The following is a 20085-nucleotide window of genomic DNA, read 5'->3' as shown; positions in this document are numbered from 1 at the left end:
GGAGATAAATACAATAGAGTGATAGGGGAAGGAAAAGTGGTTGGGGGCTCAGGTAAGGGAGAAGGGGTGGGGATTGGGGGAGCAGGAGGGGAGAAAAGAGGAGGGACTGGACAATGGGAGGGGTGGCAAAGGAAGTTAGGGGTTTAAAGGTGAGAGCCTGCCAGTCCTGAATCTCCCCTTCCGTGTGTGCTGGGATTTGGGGGACCCTGCTCCTCTTGAAGTGTCTGAGCCCCTGTCCATGTGAGCTGGGGGAAGGGAGGGGCGGTAATATAAATGTAAACATCTGAAACCCAGGAAATGAATCATTAAGGTACATGTCAGCTCTGTGTGGAGTGTGTAAGTGAGGATGGCTGGCCAGAGTGTGAGCGGACCAGTTTGGAAATGGGTGAACTGGATGGAACAAGGGTGTGGCCCATGAAACCTGGCTGAAGCAGGGACAGGAAGCCCAGCTGGGGTTGCGTAGTGTGGGTGAGGGGCCCCGCTTCATGTGCAACATGGGCTCAGCGACATAATCAAGGAAATACACAGCCCTCAAGTAAGCTGCTGCCTGTGATGTGTGTACGCAGCAGCACCAGGCAGGAGACAGCAAGGACCAACTGCTCAGGTTGTAATGGTTTCTACAGTGCTACCTAATGGCTTAATGGAATGGGAGGACGAGCAGGAGATGGAAATGTTGGTGGGGTCACTACATGTTGCAGGGAGATGGTGGGGCAGGGGGAGGACAAGGAGAGAGAGACACTTGTCTTCTCTCTCTCGCTTAAAGTTACTGTAGCAACCCTGTAATAAAATGGTCACAATTCTGTGACAGAGACCACGTGGGAGATTTCTCTCCTTGGCCCTGTTAGCCGCCACACAGCGCAAGTATTTCAAAGCATGACCATTATTTCCATTCCACTGGAACAAAATGTACAGGAGGGTGGAAGAGCACTCAGGAATCCCATAGCAACTATATGGCCTAACAGAGAAACCATCAGGATTATTACTGACTCTACCACTGGCCTTGAGTGCCCTTGGGCAAGTCACTTCACCTTTCCGTGCCTCAGTTTCTCACCTCTACAATGGGGATCTACTGATGAAAAGTGCTACATAAATGCTAGGGTTATTCCCTAGCTACAGTGTGTATCAAATGGAACTCTAAATGAGAACTATAACTGCCTAAAGGACCACTAACTCCGACAACAAACATTTCTTTCTCTTCAAAACACTAGCAAATTCATTGATAAAATTTGCATCTGAAGAAGTGGGTATTCACCCATGAAAGCTCATGCTCCAAAACGTCTGTTAGTCTATAAGGTACCATAGGATTCTTTGCTGCTTTCATTGATAAAAACCTTTGTTAACTCAGAGCTAAGGCTGCCTGATGGTATTTTGTGCCCTCCCAGAGTGTCAAATTCAGCAAAACTCAAACCTCTGAAAACAAAGAGCTAGAGAGTTAGCATACACATCAATGCAGCCTTAACTCTGCCCTCAGAGTGATGACGCAGTATGCCCATAGCACACATACTCACATTCTGCCTTTGCAGATGGTGCATCTCAAGCAGGGAACAGGGCACATGAGAACTGTAGCTCAGGCAAACACCTTCTCTTCACCAAGGAAAACTTGTTTTTAGGTGAACTGTTTGGAACAAGAGCTACCTGCACTTGTTCTACACTCAAACACTGAGCTTCCTCCCCAGAAACAACCCTGCATGTGTTAAACTTTACAATTTCTTCAATCCTTTTACAACCCTTTTGCTCTTACTCACAGGATTCCAACACACACTAGATTTTCACTTTTCCATCAGAAAACACACAACTCTCATATCTCACTGCTGACAATACCTATAGTTAGAAGACCTCTATGCCTCACTATTGACAACCTACACAACAAGGCAACGAAATGATGGATACTGGATCCTTCAAGATACACAAGTGCGTCCTTTTCCTTGAGATAAAAATATAAGGAACCAGAATCTCTTTCCCATATTGACTAAATCAAAGTATGGAGAAACTTCTCAGTCAAGCTAGAGCCTATTAACTACCTTCAGTAGGTTAGTCCCTGGCAGACTGCGAAGAGCTACAAAAATCTCTCTCAAAACCGGGTGACTGGGAAACAAAATGACAGATGAAATTCAATGTTGATAAATGCAAAGCAACGCACATCGGAAAACATAATCCCAACTATACATATAAAATAATGGGGTCTAAATCAGCTGTTACCACTGGAGAAAGAGATCTTGGAGTCATTGTGGATAGCTCTCTGAAAACATCCACTCAATGTGCAGCAGCAGTCCTGTGGAACTCCTTGCCAGAGGATGTTGTGAAGGCCAAGACTATAACAGGGTTCAAAAAAGAACTAGATAAGTCAGTGGTCTCCAACCTTTTCGTCTGGTGGGCGCCAGACGAAGGACCACTGTGGCAATGGAGCACCCGCCGAAATGCCGCCAAATTTCGGCAGCATTTCTGCGGTGACACCTCTCGATGATGCCGCTTGCCGTCGACAAGCGACATCATTGAGAGGTGTCCCCAGCAAAATTCGGGAGCAACGCCTCTCGATGAAGTCACTTGTTGACGGCAAGCGGCATCATCGAGAGGCGTCGCCGAAATTCGGGAGCAACGCCTCTCGATGACGTCACTTGTTGGCAACAAATGGCGTCATGAAGAGGCGTCCCCGCTGAAATGCTGCTGAAATTCGGCGGCATTTCGGCAGGTGCTCTCCCGGGGGCCAGGACGCGGGCGCATTAAGATGCCCTCGCGGGCGCCTTGGGGACCACTGAGATAAGTTCATGGAGGATAGGTCCATTAATGGCTATTAGCCAGGATGGACAGGGATGATGTCCCTAGTCTCTGTTTGCCAGAAGCTGGGAATGGGTGACAGGGGATGGATCACTTGATGATTCCCTGTTCCGTTCATTCCCTCTGGGGCACCTGGCATCGGAAGACAGGATACTGGGCTAGATGGACCTTTGGTCTGACCCAGTATGGGCATTCTTATGTTCCTTTCATAACACATGGAATCTCAGACCCAGATCTCATATCACAATCACAGCTCTGCTAATCTGCTCCAACTAATTCCTCCTCCATTCAGAACAACTATACCTAACACAGCAAATGCAGCTGAAGTGCATGCAGATAATTCCAAGTGGCCTCTGTCAGCTCCAGAAGGCAGAGTTAAAGTTGCATTGGTGTATACCTTACCTCTGTATTATTACCCAATTTTCACAGTTTTGAGTTTAACTGAACTTGACATTCTGGAAAGCTGCAAGATACCGCCAGACAACCTTAACTCTGCATTAATGAAGTTTTTTTGGTTTTTTGGTCAGGGAATTTATAAAGTGCTTTGCTACACCTGGAGTATAAGTGGTTCTGAGAAAGGCCACTTCTATTTTACTTTGTATTATAACCACAAAACAACAGCGTCAGTAACCTGTCAGTGACAGAAACTACTACTCAGGGAAAGCAATTACCCCTACGCAACAGGGAAATGTGCTCAAAGAAGCTGCTGTTAAGCTAATGCAAAACCAATGCAAAATATATATAAATACTCCATCTATCCTGGACATGCAGTATTAAGAACACGTGCTTTTCCATGTCTGGGGCCAGAGTTCAGCTCCACCTCTACAACATAAAATGAGTCGTGCAGTCTCTGGTACTCTCTCTTTGTTGCTTGTCAGTAGCCCACTAAAAATATTTTTGTAAGGAGTGATTTCATTTTTGTCCCTACCATTCTGAAGGGGCACATTCAATTCAGAGGGGCACAAATGAAGTTAATAGTTGTAATGCTACCACACCCCGCTCCTCAAAACCAAGATGCTCAGGTCAAAAGGAGCTGTTGCATGGTAGGTGGGCCCCGAATGGAAGCCATAGATTATCTTGGTAGTAGCTGTACACTGGCTCCTTTGTAGGATGCTTGTGACCGGTATCGTGACCCCAGGATGAAATATGCTAAATACCAAGGGCATTTTGCTGAAGGCTATAAATCGTGTACCTGGGTATCCTGTCAGGAGCGTTTCACCCATTTTGTATAATAACGGGCATGACTGCAGGTGGCAGCATGCAATACTGTACATCTTGATCAAAGAGGGTCATCGGGCAGCAAGGGCCAAGCAGCTGCACTTCATGCTGGGATCTGCAGCTTGCACAGGGCTGCACTTCTCTAACAGAGGGTGACTGCAAGCTGCACTTTGGGTCACTCGTGCAACATGAAGCTGACATTTGTGCAATGGGATAGTTCACATATGGAACAGCCATCTTCCCACAGCGGCAGGAGCACCTTCAAAGGCCAGCAGGAATGAAGGTCTGAGACAGGGCAGATTTAACAGCCACTCAAAATTAATTCCAAGAAAAGGGAATCTCAAGAAGATCCAAGGAATAAGTCTGAAAAGGGAGCAAGCTTTCTACTGGTCACTTTATAGTGACAGAAGAGCAACAGAATGCCAGCTGGTTTCTGTAACAGATTGCTGCATGCTCTGAGCTGTCTTGCGTGCCCACCGATCTTCTTTCCAGCAGAAACATGGAGCTTATGCAAGGCTGACAGATCCTTTATGCAGCCTTTTTTATACATGGTGTCATGGCTGGGGTGTTTTCTGCTCACGGACAATCCCACATGTATAAATCTTATTTTATACTACACTTAGTTTTAGGACAAGCAAACCGAGAGCTTGCTGGTTACTGACATTTCATCTCTCCCCCATTATTATATTGCCTCACAAATGTATCTTATCTGATGTGTGATATGAAAACGAGCAGTCACTTTTTCTTCCAACTTTCTCTTTTCCCCTTCCCTCCAAAGATCGTGTGAGGTTTGTTCTTTTAATTACAAGGTCTTTCCTTCAATGTTCTTTCTGTATTTCCTCTTCACCAATCAAAAAACTGAAAAAAAGGCCCCATGTTGCGAAGAGCCTCCATCCAACATATGTTCATGTAACTCTGGGTACTGACCAGCAGAGGGTACTGGAGACAACGACACAATGGGAACAATTGCTGCTTCTACAGGACATCCAGCCTGCTGATCTGGATGGCTGGGGACCCATTTATCCCAGTCTAGGGAATGCGGCACACTGCCTGGTGGGCCTATAGTACGATGGTAAAAGATAGAAGGCCTGAGCAAACTACTTGTTTTCTGTTTAAAGTATGCTAAAAATCAGTTTTTGAAAAACAAAGGTATTGCTCACAAACTTGACAAAAGAACTACAACATTACTTACTTTGGCCACACAATTTTCAGTCTTCATAGCAGTGCTCGCTAGACATACTGTTTCTTGGTTTAAGCACAGTCTGGCACAGCTGTTGTAGGTCTGTGGAAACATTAAAAAAATTCTGAATAGAGGCATGCAATTTGCTGTAAGGCATCAGATTTTTGGTGAAGATACTCTGTGAAGCCATTCTACTACATTTTGGAATCACTTCTCTTTCCTAAACAAAAGAGGAAAACAGGACAAAATTAAGTTTCGAATCCCACTCAAACTAGTCTATAAAATAAATCTATGTAGGATGTGGGGGGGACAAAGCATCCCCCCCACCACAATCCTGCCTGAATATGTTTTTATTTTTTAAGTACAGTAGAAGCTTAAAGTAAAGGAGTGCAGCATCGCCTGGTTCACCCCGCTCTCCCTACAAGTCATAACACCAATATCTGTTGAGAGTGGCTGGGGTTAGCGTATTGATAGAATTCAGCAATTTCTGGTACTTGATCCAAAAGAAGGAGAAATTGAAAAACAAAACAAAACCACGCAAATCCTTCCAAATGGCTCTGTGCTACGTGGACTAATGCACTAGGTCTTTTAGCAGTGGGGGGGATGGGGTGGGGTGTCAAGATTCAAACTGGGACAAAGTCACAAGCAAACAGGCATTTGACAGCCTCAGACTAGTCCTTGCAGACACTTGCCCACATCATAAAACCACCACTTTGGCATGTTTAGCACTTCCTACTCAGGAGAGAGATCAGAATGAATAAACACATTATAAATCACGATTTAGATGCACTGACCTAACTGCCATGAGGAAATTTGGACAGCACTTGCTTGCTCTATGCATTCCTCCAGCCAGTGTTATCTGAACCTCATTTTATAAGCATCAACATTCACTAAATTCAGTCCAAAACTCGAGAGAGGGAGGGGGAAAAAACAGACATACAGATGCTTTGTTTCCCCCTCATTCATGATTGAGCATTTTTTATTTTTTTGTTCTTTTCACTATTTTCTGTTGCATCTTGCATTTGCAGTGTTTTATACTTGCATTTCCTCACTCTGATTTCCCCCCAATTTACAAATCCATTATTATGAATAGGAATACATGATACAATGTATTACTAGGCACTGCATAAATTAAGTGCTGGGTACATATTAAAAGACAATTCCTGACCCAACCTGAATAGACAACAACCAAAAAAAGTATTTTCCCCATTTACAGATGGGAACTACCAGAGAGAGAGAGAGATTAAGTAATTTGCCCAGGATGCAAAGGAAGTCTGTGGCAGAACCATGATTTCAACCCAGCTCTTGAGTCCTGGTCCAATCATCTCTCTTCCAAGCCTGCCGAATGAGCCTACTTTTCAGGAGTCAGGCTTAGAATAATATTCTACCCAATAACCACATAAATAACTATGGGGATTGTTTGAATACAAAATCAGCAACATTCCATTTTGAGTCCATGGGGCAGAATCTAAAAACTAGAACTGGCTCAGCAGGAAGGGTGACCTCTATCATAACCACACAGAACCATTAGTGAGCATGGCCATGTATAAATAAAGACACTTATTCCAAAGCATTGCTCAACTCCCATTATTTTTATTCACACACAAGGGATAGGGACACTCAAGAGTTTCTAGTCCCAATGACTCCTTGTGGCCTTGGATAACAAGTCATCCAATTTCTCTGAATCTCAGCTTCCTCATCTATAAAATGGGGATAGTATTACATACCTCACAGGGCCATTTTCATAGCACCTTGACAGCATAAAGCTCTGTGTAAGTGCTGAATTATAAATCAGCCACCTTTTTCTTCACCTTTCCACAAAAGATGAGAAAGAAAATGAAACTTCAAGGAGTGAGTATAAATAACTTTTGTTAAGGATGTGGAAGTGCATTCATCTTGTGTAATGAATAAACATACTGCACCCTGGAGAAGGTATATATGTGCCCAGCAGCATGCTCACCAAGGTCTCAGGCTAAAACTTTAAGCGTGATCTATGTATTCTTTTAAATCAATACAAAAAGTTTAAGACACTGAATCACTAGCAATGCATACACTTATGTTGACAGTTTATGACACTCTACGACATTCATTCTTCCTTCACTTATTTACCCATGCCCAAGTTCAGAGCTCTATGTTTCAACTGAAACACATGACGACCTAGGAATGGGTTACCTAGGGAGGTGGTGGAAACTCCATCCTTAGATGTTTTTAAGGCCTGTGGGATGATTTAGATGGGGTTTGTCCTGCTTTGAGCAGAGTGTTGGACTAGATGACCTCCTGAGGTCTCTTCCAACCCTAATCTTCAATGATTCTATGACATCTGAAGTTAAGGGACTCTGATATTACAGCTCTCTTTGCCGTTTGAGGTGCCTGGGCGATCAGCTACTGTTCCAGGAGAAACAAAACCCTGAGCCCAGGTATTGACAGATAAAAACCTTTTCAACTCACCTTTAAAATTAGACCCTAGTAAAAACCTTTTCTAGTTTGAACCCACCCTGTTCAAATCTCCCCTCACTTTGACTCATGAGAAGAGGTTTCTTTGCATAGGGAGCACTTGGAAACGGTAGCCTGGTTCTATGCCAGAGGCATATAGCTTTGCGTTGGAGTGCTTTAATATGTTTTTATATTGCATATAAAGCATGCAAACATAAACCAGTTTGCTGAAAGCTACACTCTTTGTGAAAGCTGGCTGTAATTCTGAACAAGTTTTCAATTTTCACACTGCTGCTAGGGTAAAACATTTTAAAGAGTTTAATTTTTACAGTGGCTTCACTGACATGGGATTATCTAACAAAGTAATGGCTAATCAATAGAGGGTTTAGTTGTCAGGTGAAACATATACCACACTAAAAGGGATTGATTGCCAGACTCCTCCTTATTTACTAGGAGGTATATATTTAAAATGACACAAACTTGTTACCAAGCTGCATTCCTTTAACCTTGCAAAAGCCGTTGGAGAAGAACGTTAAGCAGCCCTATAGCAAAACAAGCTCTAATGGAAAAAAAAAAGTCTACAAATATATGGCAGCATCAAATCATGTCAGGAGCAGGAATGTGGCGCAGAAAAAGGGAACCACAAAGCTGCATTCATTCTTAGCCAAGGGCTTAAAATGCCACACAGATGCTAGACCATAGTTCACTAAACATATCTAATCTCACTCCATGAGTATCTTAGATTAGATTTTTCTAATGCTTATGTGACTGGGTCTGAGACTTCTGCCTTTTTAAAAAGAGAGCATGACTCCAGTGTAAAGGAGTGCAGATGTCAATGGAGGTTTGACTGAGCAAGGAATGCCAGATTGAAGTACTGAACGCAAAGTGGAATTGTGTTCATAAGGATCTCAACCAGTAGAAAAGTCGTTCCTTTGGCCATTTATCCAGAGAATCCCCAGTCTCTGAATGAAACTCCACTTTTTAATAGACACTACAACCCAGAAGTTCAATAAGATTTTTTTCAATAGTTAATAATTACATGATTTATCAGAGAAAGCTAACACTAATAAAAACACAACAAAAAGACAAAACCCATAGCCTTCCTCCAAGTCATTTTCAGAGCGAAGATTATTAAACTGCTTCTTTTCAAAGAAGGGCTTTTGTAGCTAAGCACAAATTGCCAAACAGTTAAAAAAATGTTATTAGACTCCGAAGGATTCAGCAGAAGTAGGAAGTTATATAAACAAATCACTCCAGAAGATTTGGAAAGATCAGTTTCATCTCACTTACAGGGTCTTCGGAGACCTGCATTAATTATCCTTAAGGTCTTTCACATGGACTATCTAAAATAAATACAAATTTATTTATTTATTTTAAATGAGGTGCTCCTCCTGAAAGTATTAAATAATGTCTACAAATTTAAATGTATTTTATAAATAGGTAATTAAAGAAACAGAAGACTAAAATTAAGTCAAGCTGCAAAACATTACCTAGAATCCATTGTGGAGGTGTTTTTTGTTTTTTTTTTAAGGCACATTTAAGACTACATTTTTGCTATCGAAAGCCCACTGTGCTGGAGGAGGGGGGGTCTCTGTGGGAAGTCATAAGACAAAATATAGGATAGCCAAACAAAAAACTAGAACATTTGCAAGACTGTCCCTAAAGCGTAGTTTGTCATATTGCAATTACACCTTGCCTAGTGCAAAGCCAGAGTCCTTAATATTGCCGCTAGAGGGAAGAAGTGTCTCAACACATGGTAGACAGGGAATGGGTTTTCTTGAGCAATTACCATAACAAAGCTCCTGTGGCTGCATGTACCTTCTAATTACTCACTACAATTAAAATGACCATAACAAACAGCAAATAAATAAATAAACCCCATCCTGCCTGTTCTCAGACTCTTCATTAAATCTTATACTGTTTTCCTCATCTATCAAAGTAGGAAAAAAGGGTATGTCACAATGTCCAAGCAACACAGGGCTATTCAATGGAGTAAAAGCATTTAAACAAAAACAAACAAAGAGCAAGGAAAACGGATGTCTTGTGGAAAAGAAAAGAAAAGAAATGTTGTGGTATTTAGCCATCTGGTAGCTGTTTGAAAACAAACTGTCCTCAAAAGAGCAGAAATACAGTACATCTCTCAGTTCTCTGGCTTATGAATCAGGATTTAAAATTATATTAGACAAACTAATGTTGGACTTCTGTGCGGCTGCTACTTTCATTCCCTCTTGTCCAACTGTGCAAAGATAACCATATGCCCATCCCAACCACAGCAGGTTATTCTAACTCGGATAGCTTGTTTGCTGCCTCTCTGGGCAGCACTTTTCCATGCCATTGTTCAAAATCCCTCTGGATTTGTGTATTTATTATTCTGACAACTACTTGCTGATCTTAAAAGGTTTAAATCCTTCATTTTATCAGGTCCATCATTAAGAGAAGATGGCAGCCAAGTGATTTTTCTTTCCATTGACAATTTGTGACATTTCTCCAGCAGCGCGCAAGGTGTTGAAAACCTGGCAGCTGTTACCTCCTGGGATGAAGCTCCTTTTTTATCCTCCCATGACAGTTTAACTCAATGGGTCAGCACCTTTAAAGACTGCAAAGTATCAGTGAAGTGGATGGAGGCTTGAATTACTGTTCCCTCCCTAATCAATGTGAACCCTCGCTGCAGGTGAAACTCTTCATCTATAGAGGTGCACGGGGGAGGAAAATGTAATGCCCTGAGCCAGATGGTTTTCATCTTGTTTTTAAAGAAGAAAGGAACAAGCTAACAAGGGGACAGCTACTTTGTTAGCTTCTTGGCCTCTCTCATGGCTTTGCATCCCCAGGGTTCCAGCCACACAAGAGAGAGAATACAGAAAAACGTAAACACTTAAAGAAATATAACTAGGGGGCTGGCAACATGCTGCTTTCAAAGAGCTGCAAGAGCCCTGTTCAGTGCTTTATTTATCACTGCCCACGTTCTTCCGATGGTGAGTGGACACAAACACAAAGGGCAGGGGGAGTAGACAACAACTGCAATTGACTCAATTACAGAGGAATGCAGAAATGCAGAAGGCTGACAGCGCCTATTAGCACTAATGTTGGGAGAACAAAGTGGCTCTGATGCCACAAAGCAACCTTTTCCTTTCCACTTGGACTTCAGCACAAACATGGTCTGCACTAACACTTTATAATGCTTAATGCGAATTAAAGGCAAGCAGTCATTTGAGTTCTGCAACAGTTACAGGATGAAAGAAAGCAGTTTTTATAGACTACGAAGTATTTCCATTACTTTGACAAAGCTTTTCACCCAGTGACTTTTTCCTAACATTTGTAATAATGAGAGATGAATTCAATATGATTCTATAAAATTAACATCACTCCTCCCTTTGCCCCATCCATGATCTAGAAGAAGGAAAACGTGAACTACAAAATAGCTTGCCTAGATTAAGACAGGAAGCTGCATCACGAGTAGCACTCGTACGCTTCCCTTTATAACTGTCTGTCGGTAAGCAGCTGAGACAAGGAACTAAGCACTGCACGTCAGAGATTCATTTGGCGAGACGTCCCAAAAAGGAAACCAATAGCCTAAAAACAAAGGTGTCCGAATGCAGCTATCCCCTGTCTTCCCATTCCCTTGCTCTTCCTTTGTTTGTCCTCCCTTGTTGTGCTTTGTCTACACTTGGACTTCAGGTCGGGGACCATTCCTGCTTTACCTCCTGAATAGCGCCTAGAGTATGCATTAGGGAGTGCTGTCCCTGTTAACAAAAAAAAGATCATCTCAAATCCATGAGACTGAACTGCAGCAATAGTCTATGCTGTGAAGCCGAAGGGGAAAGTTTTTGAACCCGCTGAGGGACCTGGGGAGTAGGCTGGCAGGCAAGGCTTTCTTGACTTCCATCTTGAAGACGAAGGAGTCCAGAGTCTGGTTTGCAGCACGACATACATGACAGCAATCCCGCTGCCATCAGCACTTCCCCACAAGGCACCTTTGACACAGCTTTCCCTGCACACAGCTCGCCCACAGAAGGAAACAGGGCAGCAAAAGGCACTTCATTATTACTCCATTCAAGAGAGGGAGGGGAGGTTTTTTAAACAACCTGCATTGTGCCTGTCTTTTTTAAAGAACAGTGGGGTAATCAAGTTCAGGGCAGCCCTGGACAGCTGCCCTGTGACCTACTCATGTTGACCCCCACTATTCATCACTTTCCTTAGGACTATGAGGGCACGCTCCCGGGGAGTGACCACCACAATAGACAGATACAAGCCAACAATAATACAGTTCCTGCAAAAAACCAGATGGCACTGCAATAAATTTACAAATCTGCATTCATGGCTCTATTTAAAACACCCAGAATCTAAAAGGCTTGAGGGGCCCCCAGAGAGCTTCACAGTTTCTAAAGGCCAGTTCTCTCCGCAAGACTATTGAGCTCATGTTCTTCATAAATGAAGAATGGAGACATAGCCCTTAAAATAACAAATGCCTGACCTCATCAATCTAGCATTTGGGTCTAACACTAAATGATAGGCACCGAAAACTAATTATGTGTTTTGGCAAGGAGGCTGAATTAAAATGGAAACACACAGGTTAAAAAGGCACTGAAGCATTTGTGAGTCTTTTAGAAAAGGCTGCATGCACACACACATACAAACGAACACGGCTTGAAACAGGAACCTGATTCAATAACTCATGCATTTATTTTTAAAATGAATCAGATTAGTCCCAAGTGTGACCTGCCGGTCCATCTGTATGTGCTGGACTTAATGGGCACTCTTCTCACGCTTGCTTCAGTTTGAAGTATGAGAGAGATAAATTTAGTTTAATTTTCAACAGATCAAGCCATCCATTTTCCAAATGGACCATCTGGATCAGCCTATTAAAATTAATTTATAACTTTGCAGTGTGAAAATTTGTTTGTTAGCGTAAATAAAGTTGCCAAAAACTTTTGCCACTTGTCATTGTTTTTCTGAGGGATGTTTTTCTACCATGACGTTCACTTTACATCTCAACATTTGATCATATCAAACAGCTGTCAAAAACAGAACCTTCACATCCTTGCTTCAGAGTGCTGCACAGCTCTCATTTTTTTTGTAATGTTCTTGCTAACAATAATAGCTTTGATCCCCCACTTTGTTTTCTTCCCTGGTCTAATCCCCATACCTTCTTCCATGCTGCTCACCATGGATGGAAAGCCCTCCAAGCCCCAGTATGTTAGGTGTCCAAACTACACTCATTCAACTCCCTAACTTCTCACAAAGTCCATTTCAGTCAACTGGAAAATGTCATTTCTTCTAGTATGAAAGTCAACAGGGCTGAATCAAATGGTCTTCAGCCTGTGTACAGCTCTGGAAGCAGAACAAGATCTTTAACATTTTTCTGACTGACATGGAATTAAACATAAAATCATCCTTGATAAAGTTTGTACATAACAAAAAATTTCAGGGAGTGGTAAATAATGAAGAGGATAGATCACGGATTCCAAGAGATCTGAATCGCTTGGTAAACTCGGCACAAACAATATTTGCTTTAATGTGGTTAAATGTAAATATATACATCTAGGAATGAGGAATATAGGCTGTGTGTACAGGGCAGGGGACTATTCTGGGAAATAAAGACCAAAAAAGATTTGAGTGTCATGTTGGATAGTTAGAGAACATGAGCTCCCAGTGCCATGCTGTGACCAAAAGGGCTAATGCGATCCAGGGATGCATAAACAACGGAATCTTGAGTAGGAATACAGAGGTTATTTTTACCTCTATTTGGCACTGGTCAGACCAATGCTGGATTACTGTGTCCAGTTCTGGTACCCACAATTCAAGAAGGATGTTGATAAACTGGAGCGGGTTCAGAGAAGAGCCACAAGAATGATTAAAGGATTGGAAAACCTTCTTTATCCTGAGATACTCACAGAGCTTAATCTATTCATTTTAACAAAGGGAAAGTTAAGGGGTGACTTGATCACAGTCTATAAGTACAGTACCTAGATGTGGAATATTTACTAATAGGCTCTTCAATCTAGCAGAGAAAGGTCTAACCTGTTCCAGTGGCTGGAAGTTGAAGCCAGACAAATTCAGACTGGAAATAAGGCATCAATTTTTAACAGTGTACACTGCGGGGAGAGGTGCGGGGGTGGGGGGGCGGGAATATCGATCTAAGTTACGCAACTTCAGCTACGTGAATAATGTAGCTGAAGTCGACGTACGTAGAACAACATACTGTGGTGAGTCGACTGCTGCCGCTCCCCCGTCGAATCTGCCTGTGCCTCTCGCGGCGCTGGAGTACAGGAGTCGACGGGAGAGCGCTCGGGGGTTGATTTATCACATCTAGACTAGATGTGATAAATCAATCCCTGCTGGATTGATCGTTGCCTGCCGATCCGGCAGGTAGGGTAGACATACCCTGAGAGTAGTTAGCCATTGGAACAATTTACCAAGGGTCATGGTGGATTCTCTATCACTGACAATTTTAAAATCAAGATTGGATGTTTTTCTAAAAGACCTGCTCTAGGAATTACTTTGGGGAAGTTCTCTGGCCTGTGTCAGACGAGGTGATCACAAGGGTCTCTTCTGGCCTTGGAGTCTATGAATCTGATCACCACAGGCCCCCAGCCCCAAAAGAGCCTGACAGCCTGAGATAACTTTCAAAGCAAAGGCTGTGCTTCAGTATAACAAAAAATCAGAGCAGTCAAATATAAAGCAAGGGAGCAACTCACTTAAACTTATCTACTGCAGGGCACGTAAAGATTACACCACCACTGAAACTGACCAATGAGTCTGAGCCATAATCTAAAACAGGAGTCGGCAACCTTTCAGAAGTGCTGTGTCGAGTCTACATTTATTCACTCTAATTTAAGGTTTTGCGTGCCAGTAATACATTTTAATGTTTTTAGAAGGTCTATTTCTATAATTCTATAATATAGAACTAAACTATTGTTGCATGTAAAGTAAATAAGGTTTTTAAAATGTTTAAGAAGCTTCGATTAAAAAAATGCAGAGTTCCCCCCGGACCGGTGGCCGGTGCCCGGGCAGTGAGAGTGCCATTGAAAATCAGCATGCATGCCATAGTTTTAGATCAGGGGTAGGCAACCTAAGTCATCATGAGGTGGTTGGATTTGTGGACAGTCCTAACAGAAGACATGACATTCTCAAGCTTGGACAATTTTTCCTAGTCTTCTATGTAGGAAGGTCCATAGATCTCAACAATGGAATTTTATCAGCAGTGTCTCCACGGAGGGAAAGAAAAAATAAAACTATATACAAACAATAATGACAGAGTTAATTTCTTTTCACTTGGGTACTATTACTGTATGCCATACTTTTTGCTAAATGTTGCTTTAGCTAATTTACAGACCCAATCTGTAGTGTTTGCGAAGATGAAGGGGGATGAAAGACCAAATGGCCACCTTGCTTCTTTCCTCATGCAAGGTATAAGATGTTTCCACCCACAAACCAAATCATCATTGCCCTTATTCAGTGTGCCCTAATACTGGAGGGCAGAATAAAACATATGGCTATGCATGCCTCTGACATGCTGCATCTAGATTTGGAAACCTCTGATAGTTTCTTGCCCTTCTCTAACAGGGAAGAAAGATTAGTGCATTTCAATTTCCCAACTAGCAGGATGACAGAGTCCTACACACATCTAAGGCGTTACAACACTTTTCTGACAGGTGCAAAAGCTGCCACCAGGCCAAGAAGTAAGGAAGAAATTTGGAAATGCTGGCTTCCAAAAGTGAAGTGAAGGGCTCTGTAATGGGATGTGGACACACTGCCTTGAGATAGAGAAGATAATAAGCCCCTTTTGGAGACAACCTTCTAGGTAGATTTCAATGTCTCCGCTTGCAATTTTGGTTTGCTGATGCATTTTTTCAGGAATTTTTAGATTCTGAATAGCCTTATCCCTTCTTGAGCCTTTTGGGAACTAGAACAATGGAGTCAGAGCCAGTCCTCTCTCTGATGGAGGGACTCATTCTACTGACCTTATCTACAGGAGGTACTTGATGGCTGCTCTTATGTTGGCTCCTGTTGGTGTTGCTGGAGGTTAGGAGAACCATCCATGTGCGTTTGAAATACCTGATCAGTTCTAACAACTATTCCTCCTCAACAAAGTCAAGGACCCATTTGTCTTACAAGAAGGGAAGACAGTTCTGTGCTAACTGGAGAAGCTTACAGCTAATCTTGCTTTCACGCTGGACTGGTCTGAGTTGGAATCATGCCGATTTCTTGGCATATGCCAAGGCAGAGAAATCATTGCATTCTTCCCATCCCCCCATGCTGTTGTTCCATGTTCTGCTGCTGTATGCACTGACTCGCTGGTTGTATGAAGAAGACAAGGAACCACAAGGCGAGTGACATGCTTTGTAGGAAGCTTTGGAATCTTTATTGCTTGGTTCCAGTCTTCTTCCTCTTTTCTGATGAGTCAGCAGGATACAGAAGATGCAGAGGTCCCCATTAACATATTTAATGATAGGACGTTTTCCAGATGAGCGAATCTTTTCCTCTCTCTTCTTTCTGGGCTTGCTCAGCATGATTGTGCACCTTGCAGAAGAAGCAGGAAGGCCTAGAAAAGCCCATCCTCAGATGAAGAAGCAGAACTAAACCAGGAGGCTCTTTGGTGGGGCCCCACAACTCTGCCTACCACACACAGTTCTGGCTCTGACCCCAAAGCTGAAAGATGGCTGAAGATCAATTGCTAGGATCGGTGGACTCTCCCTCATAGAAAATATGTAGTCTAACATTATGTAAGGGGAGTAGGTTAGGGAACAAGAAAGACAGGAAAGCAGGGGGAAAGGGCATGCAAAATTGTAATCTGACATCCCTTCCAGGGATCCCACTATACCCTGTATTATCTCTCTCTCTCTCTTAGATCATAGGCTTCTCAAAGCAGGACTGTGCATCATGCACACCACAGATTATATCACTGGCCCTTTGCATGGCTGTATCTTGAGCTACAAAACAAGCATCGCTTTCCCCTGAACTGGGGGCGGGAAGCGGGAATAAGTACTTTTTTAGTAAAATCTTATTTTTCCTTTGACAATATTATTGAAGGGATTGATGCCCAGGTATCTACACTGTATGTACTACTGTTGTATTGAAGTACCTAACACATATTATAAAATTGACCATAGGGGCATATAGCCAGTTTACAAACCTATGTCCTCCTTTCTCAGCCAGGATGGGGGAACCACTGAAATGGGTCTTTTGATGGTGCTAGGCAAGTGAACTTTTTTGGGTGGCATTGCGGGAGAAAAATTTGCTCTCTTCAAAGGATATTGACACATTTATTTGTTGAACACCAAGGTGCTCAGTGATGGTACAATACATACAGGAAGATATACTCCCTGCTGTATAGAGCTTAATTTAAATTAAGATGGTAAGGAATCTGTTTTAATAGAGAAGGGATCAGAAGAGATGTTAAAACTTTTGCGGTTTGCGGGGGCAGAGCAGATCTACAAGGACTCATCTTAAAACTTTGTGAGGGAAATTAAAGCAGCTCTACTTTCAAGTTATCAGTCTGGACAATGGCTCTAAGAAAGCCTACCTTCTAGGTATGGTAGTTCTTTGTAAAGCACTTTGAGATTCTTGAATGCAAGGTATTGTAGAAAGGCATACATAAGACAGAGAGAGTACTACAGACCATGGCCGGAGAGTTCCCAGTGATTAGCAAGTAAACAAAACTCAGATACAAAGTCCCAGCTGATGGGTCTATACCTGCTCAGAAATGGATATCCCTGTTCATATTCACAAAAGCCCAACACATCTGATTTTCCCACATACAGTGCTGCTTGCCTTCTCCCACTAAGGAGAATGAGAAAGGATTTCCAGGCTCGAGCTTGACAAGTGCTCCAGAAAAAAAGTCAGAAACCTAAGCTCAGACTCCAGTTTCCCAAAGTGTTTTAAGATTCAAGCTGTTAGGAAGTTTTATTGTATTTTTAAGAGACCAGTTGCATACCTGTCTAAGTGAATTCTTCTCTGGAATGATCTTCCTAGGGGGTTCGTCATTATTACAGTCTTCTCGCTCTGAGGAATTCTGCGAAAGAAAGCAAGCTTTAATTCAGTTCTTATTCCCAATATTATTCTGTGGGAGGAAAGGAAACTGAATATTTGCAAGCTACACACACTAAATTGTATACATACATGAGAAAGCTAGCCTCAGGTGTAAGCCAACTGGCTTGCTAGGACTAAGACTGAATTTTTCTCATTCTTGATAAATAATGCACCATTCGATAGGTATTGTGGAGAAGTTTGTGTTTATCTAGGACTTTCCTCTAAAACTGCCAGCACTGACCACTGTTGGAGGTTGGATGCTGAGCAGGTGACTTGATGGCCTGATCTAAAATATCATTGCTTATGTCCCTGACCTCCCTACAGTGACTCGTTTTCAAAAGATTCCATATTATAAAGAGTAAACGTAAATAATAAAATTCAACTGCCCCCCTATATTCCAGTATCTTCATATTAGCAGGAACACTGACTGATTGCATGGGAGTCTAGTGGGCTACCAACATTCAGATTTGTCTGGCTCACCTCTAAATTGTGGTGAACCAGGTCATCAGATTCTGTGATCTCAGTGATAGCACCATTCCGGCTATGCCTCTGAGTGTTGTTTTTGTTTGTTTGGTTGGTTTTTAGCATGTGCTCTCTCCCTCTCTCTCCAGAAAAGCTGACTAGGATTCTGCACTACTAATGCCACCACCTATTTCGGAAGATAGGGTGTTGAGGAGGAAGCACGAGCCATAAGAGACTGTCCAGAAATGCTCCTCAGCTGATGATGGGCTCAGAAAACTAGGCTGGAGACTTCTGTCCTCTTCATGCTATGGTTTAAGCTATGGATTCCTTGTCTGGGAACAGTGCTATTGCTTATCTAAGGACAGAGGCTCTCTTTGGGACACATTCAGCAAACAACTAACTGAAAAAAAAATGTCCTGTCCACACTGGCCAGGGAAGCAATACTAAAACATGGTGGTTGCTATCACAATTTCAACAACCATGTTGATAGGCTAAGGCTAGACTGTGTTGTTTAAGAAGGTTTGGAGGAATTCTGTATGCACATCTAAAGTCAGTGTTGAACGCCACAGTAGTAATAGCCTTTAGGCCACAAACCCCTGCATTCAATAGCCGGGAGACTAGTCAGTTTATAAAGGCACAAGGGAAAGGTACTAGGGAGTGCTAGGCCAGTAACAGGAAGAGTTTCTGACTATAGCAGATGGGATCAGGATAGGATTTTAAGGTGGAAGTTGCATCCCCTTTATGATCATCACCTCCCAGAATCCTCCTCATCCATCAGTGCTCCTAATATATCCAGATCCCCCTTAGAGCTAGCTCCCAACTCCAAATTTCAATCACTGGCTGGAGTGTCTGTCAGTCAGGGAAGAGCTGGTACACCGCAAGCAGTGTGGTCGACGGGATTGGAGAGAGGAAGCAGATTGCAGGAAGCCATCAGTGGAGCAGCGTGTTTGGGTGCCTGCAGCAGGTGCTGTGTGATCAGCGAGGGTCTAGGTAGATTACAGCTTCTAGTTTCATTGAAGGAGAAGAAGAGAGCAGGAAGATGGTAAGGACATGAGCAAAGTTTGCTGAGAGATGGAAGAAAGGGAAAAAAAACCTCAAGGTAAACTGGTCCTGAGGATTCTAAGTAAATCAAGATCTGCAGACAAACTAATGAGCTTTACAAGACAGAACTCAGGAGGCACAATGAGGTCTGAGCAGCTGTAGTCAGGATTTTATAATGTAAATCAATAGTAAACAGGCCTGATAACTCACTAAAACAACCCAAATCTTTGAGAAGTTTTCACACAGGGCCTCAGCTAGGAGAAAGTTATTTGTTAAGTCTGGTTTAGAGAGGGCTGTGAATGCCCAGGTTAAAACTGTACAAGTGTGAAAAGGAAATTAAGATGCATCTTTGCACAAAAAGCCCTGTACTCTTCTGCACAGTTTAATAACGCAAGTAGGGATTTCAATTTGGTACTTCTGAAAACAGATTAACTGCTAGAGGTACAGGATTTTGAAGTAATTTCAGGAACTGCTTTTCTTATCTATTTTAAAGATGCATTTTGAATATTCAATCCCCCTTCCCACAATAGCTTCAAAAATCCTATTTTTCCTCAAGTTTTATGTTTTAAAAAATGGTTATTAAAAGTGAAAGTTCATCTTCCCCTTGCCTCTCAAACTGCCTTTCAATGTCATTGAGGTTAAAACAATGTCACAAGCCAGAAAATTCAATGCTGGGGTGAAAAGACAGCCTTTGGTCTGGAATTTCTTGTTATCAAACATGTCACAAGTTTCCCAGTTTCCTTTTCTTTAACCTAAAGATCTAATTTTAAAAGCGAGCAGAAGACCTTTTTGCATTCATTATCTTTATAGGTGGCAACGCTACGAGGTTAGCTGAACAAAGACCAGACAAAGACTGCCAAGTGCATATGGTGGTTCACAGCTTGGCGTCTCACCATTCTCCAGTACCCACACAGCAGCTCCGATAGCAGACTATTAAAGAGGAGCGC

The 20085-nt window shown here is 42.5% G+C and overlaps 1 protein-coding gene across 15 annotated transcripts in view; it reads right to left on the bottom strand.

Moving 5' to 3' along the window:
• Positions 1–20085, bottom strand: part of BTRC (beta-transducin repeat containing E3 ubiquitin protein ligase) — a 179160-nt gene that overhangs the window by 87305 nt on the left and 71770 nt on the right. For 13 of the 15 annotated variants that reach the window (XM_050958049.1, XM_050958053.1, XM_050958059.1 and 10 more), the window contains 2 exons: positions 17541–17618; positions 5186–5275 (listed from right to left, as the gene is read on the bottom strand). In XM_050958049.1, the coding sequence (XP_050814006.1) occupies positions 5186–5275; positions 17541–17618 (168 nt within the window). The remainder of the gene's footprint in view (positions 1–5185; positions 5276–17540; positions 17619–20085) is intronic. The other 2 variants (XM_050958061.1, XM_050958062.1) reach the window with 1 other exon arrangement.

Source organism: Gopherus flavomarginatus, chromosome 6 (genome assembly GCF_025201925.1).
Source record: "Gopherus flavomarginatus isolate rGopFla2 chromosome 6, rGopFla2.mat.asm, whole genome shotgun sequence".
Taxonomy (NCBI): Eukaryota; Metazoa; Chordata; order Testudines; family Testudinidae; genus Gopherus; species Gopherus flavomarginatus.
The sequence above is the reverse complement of the archived record's forward strand: the minus strand, read 5'-3'. Positions and strand labels throughout refer to the sequence as shown.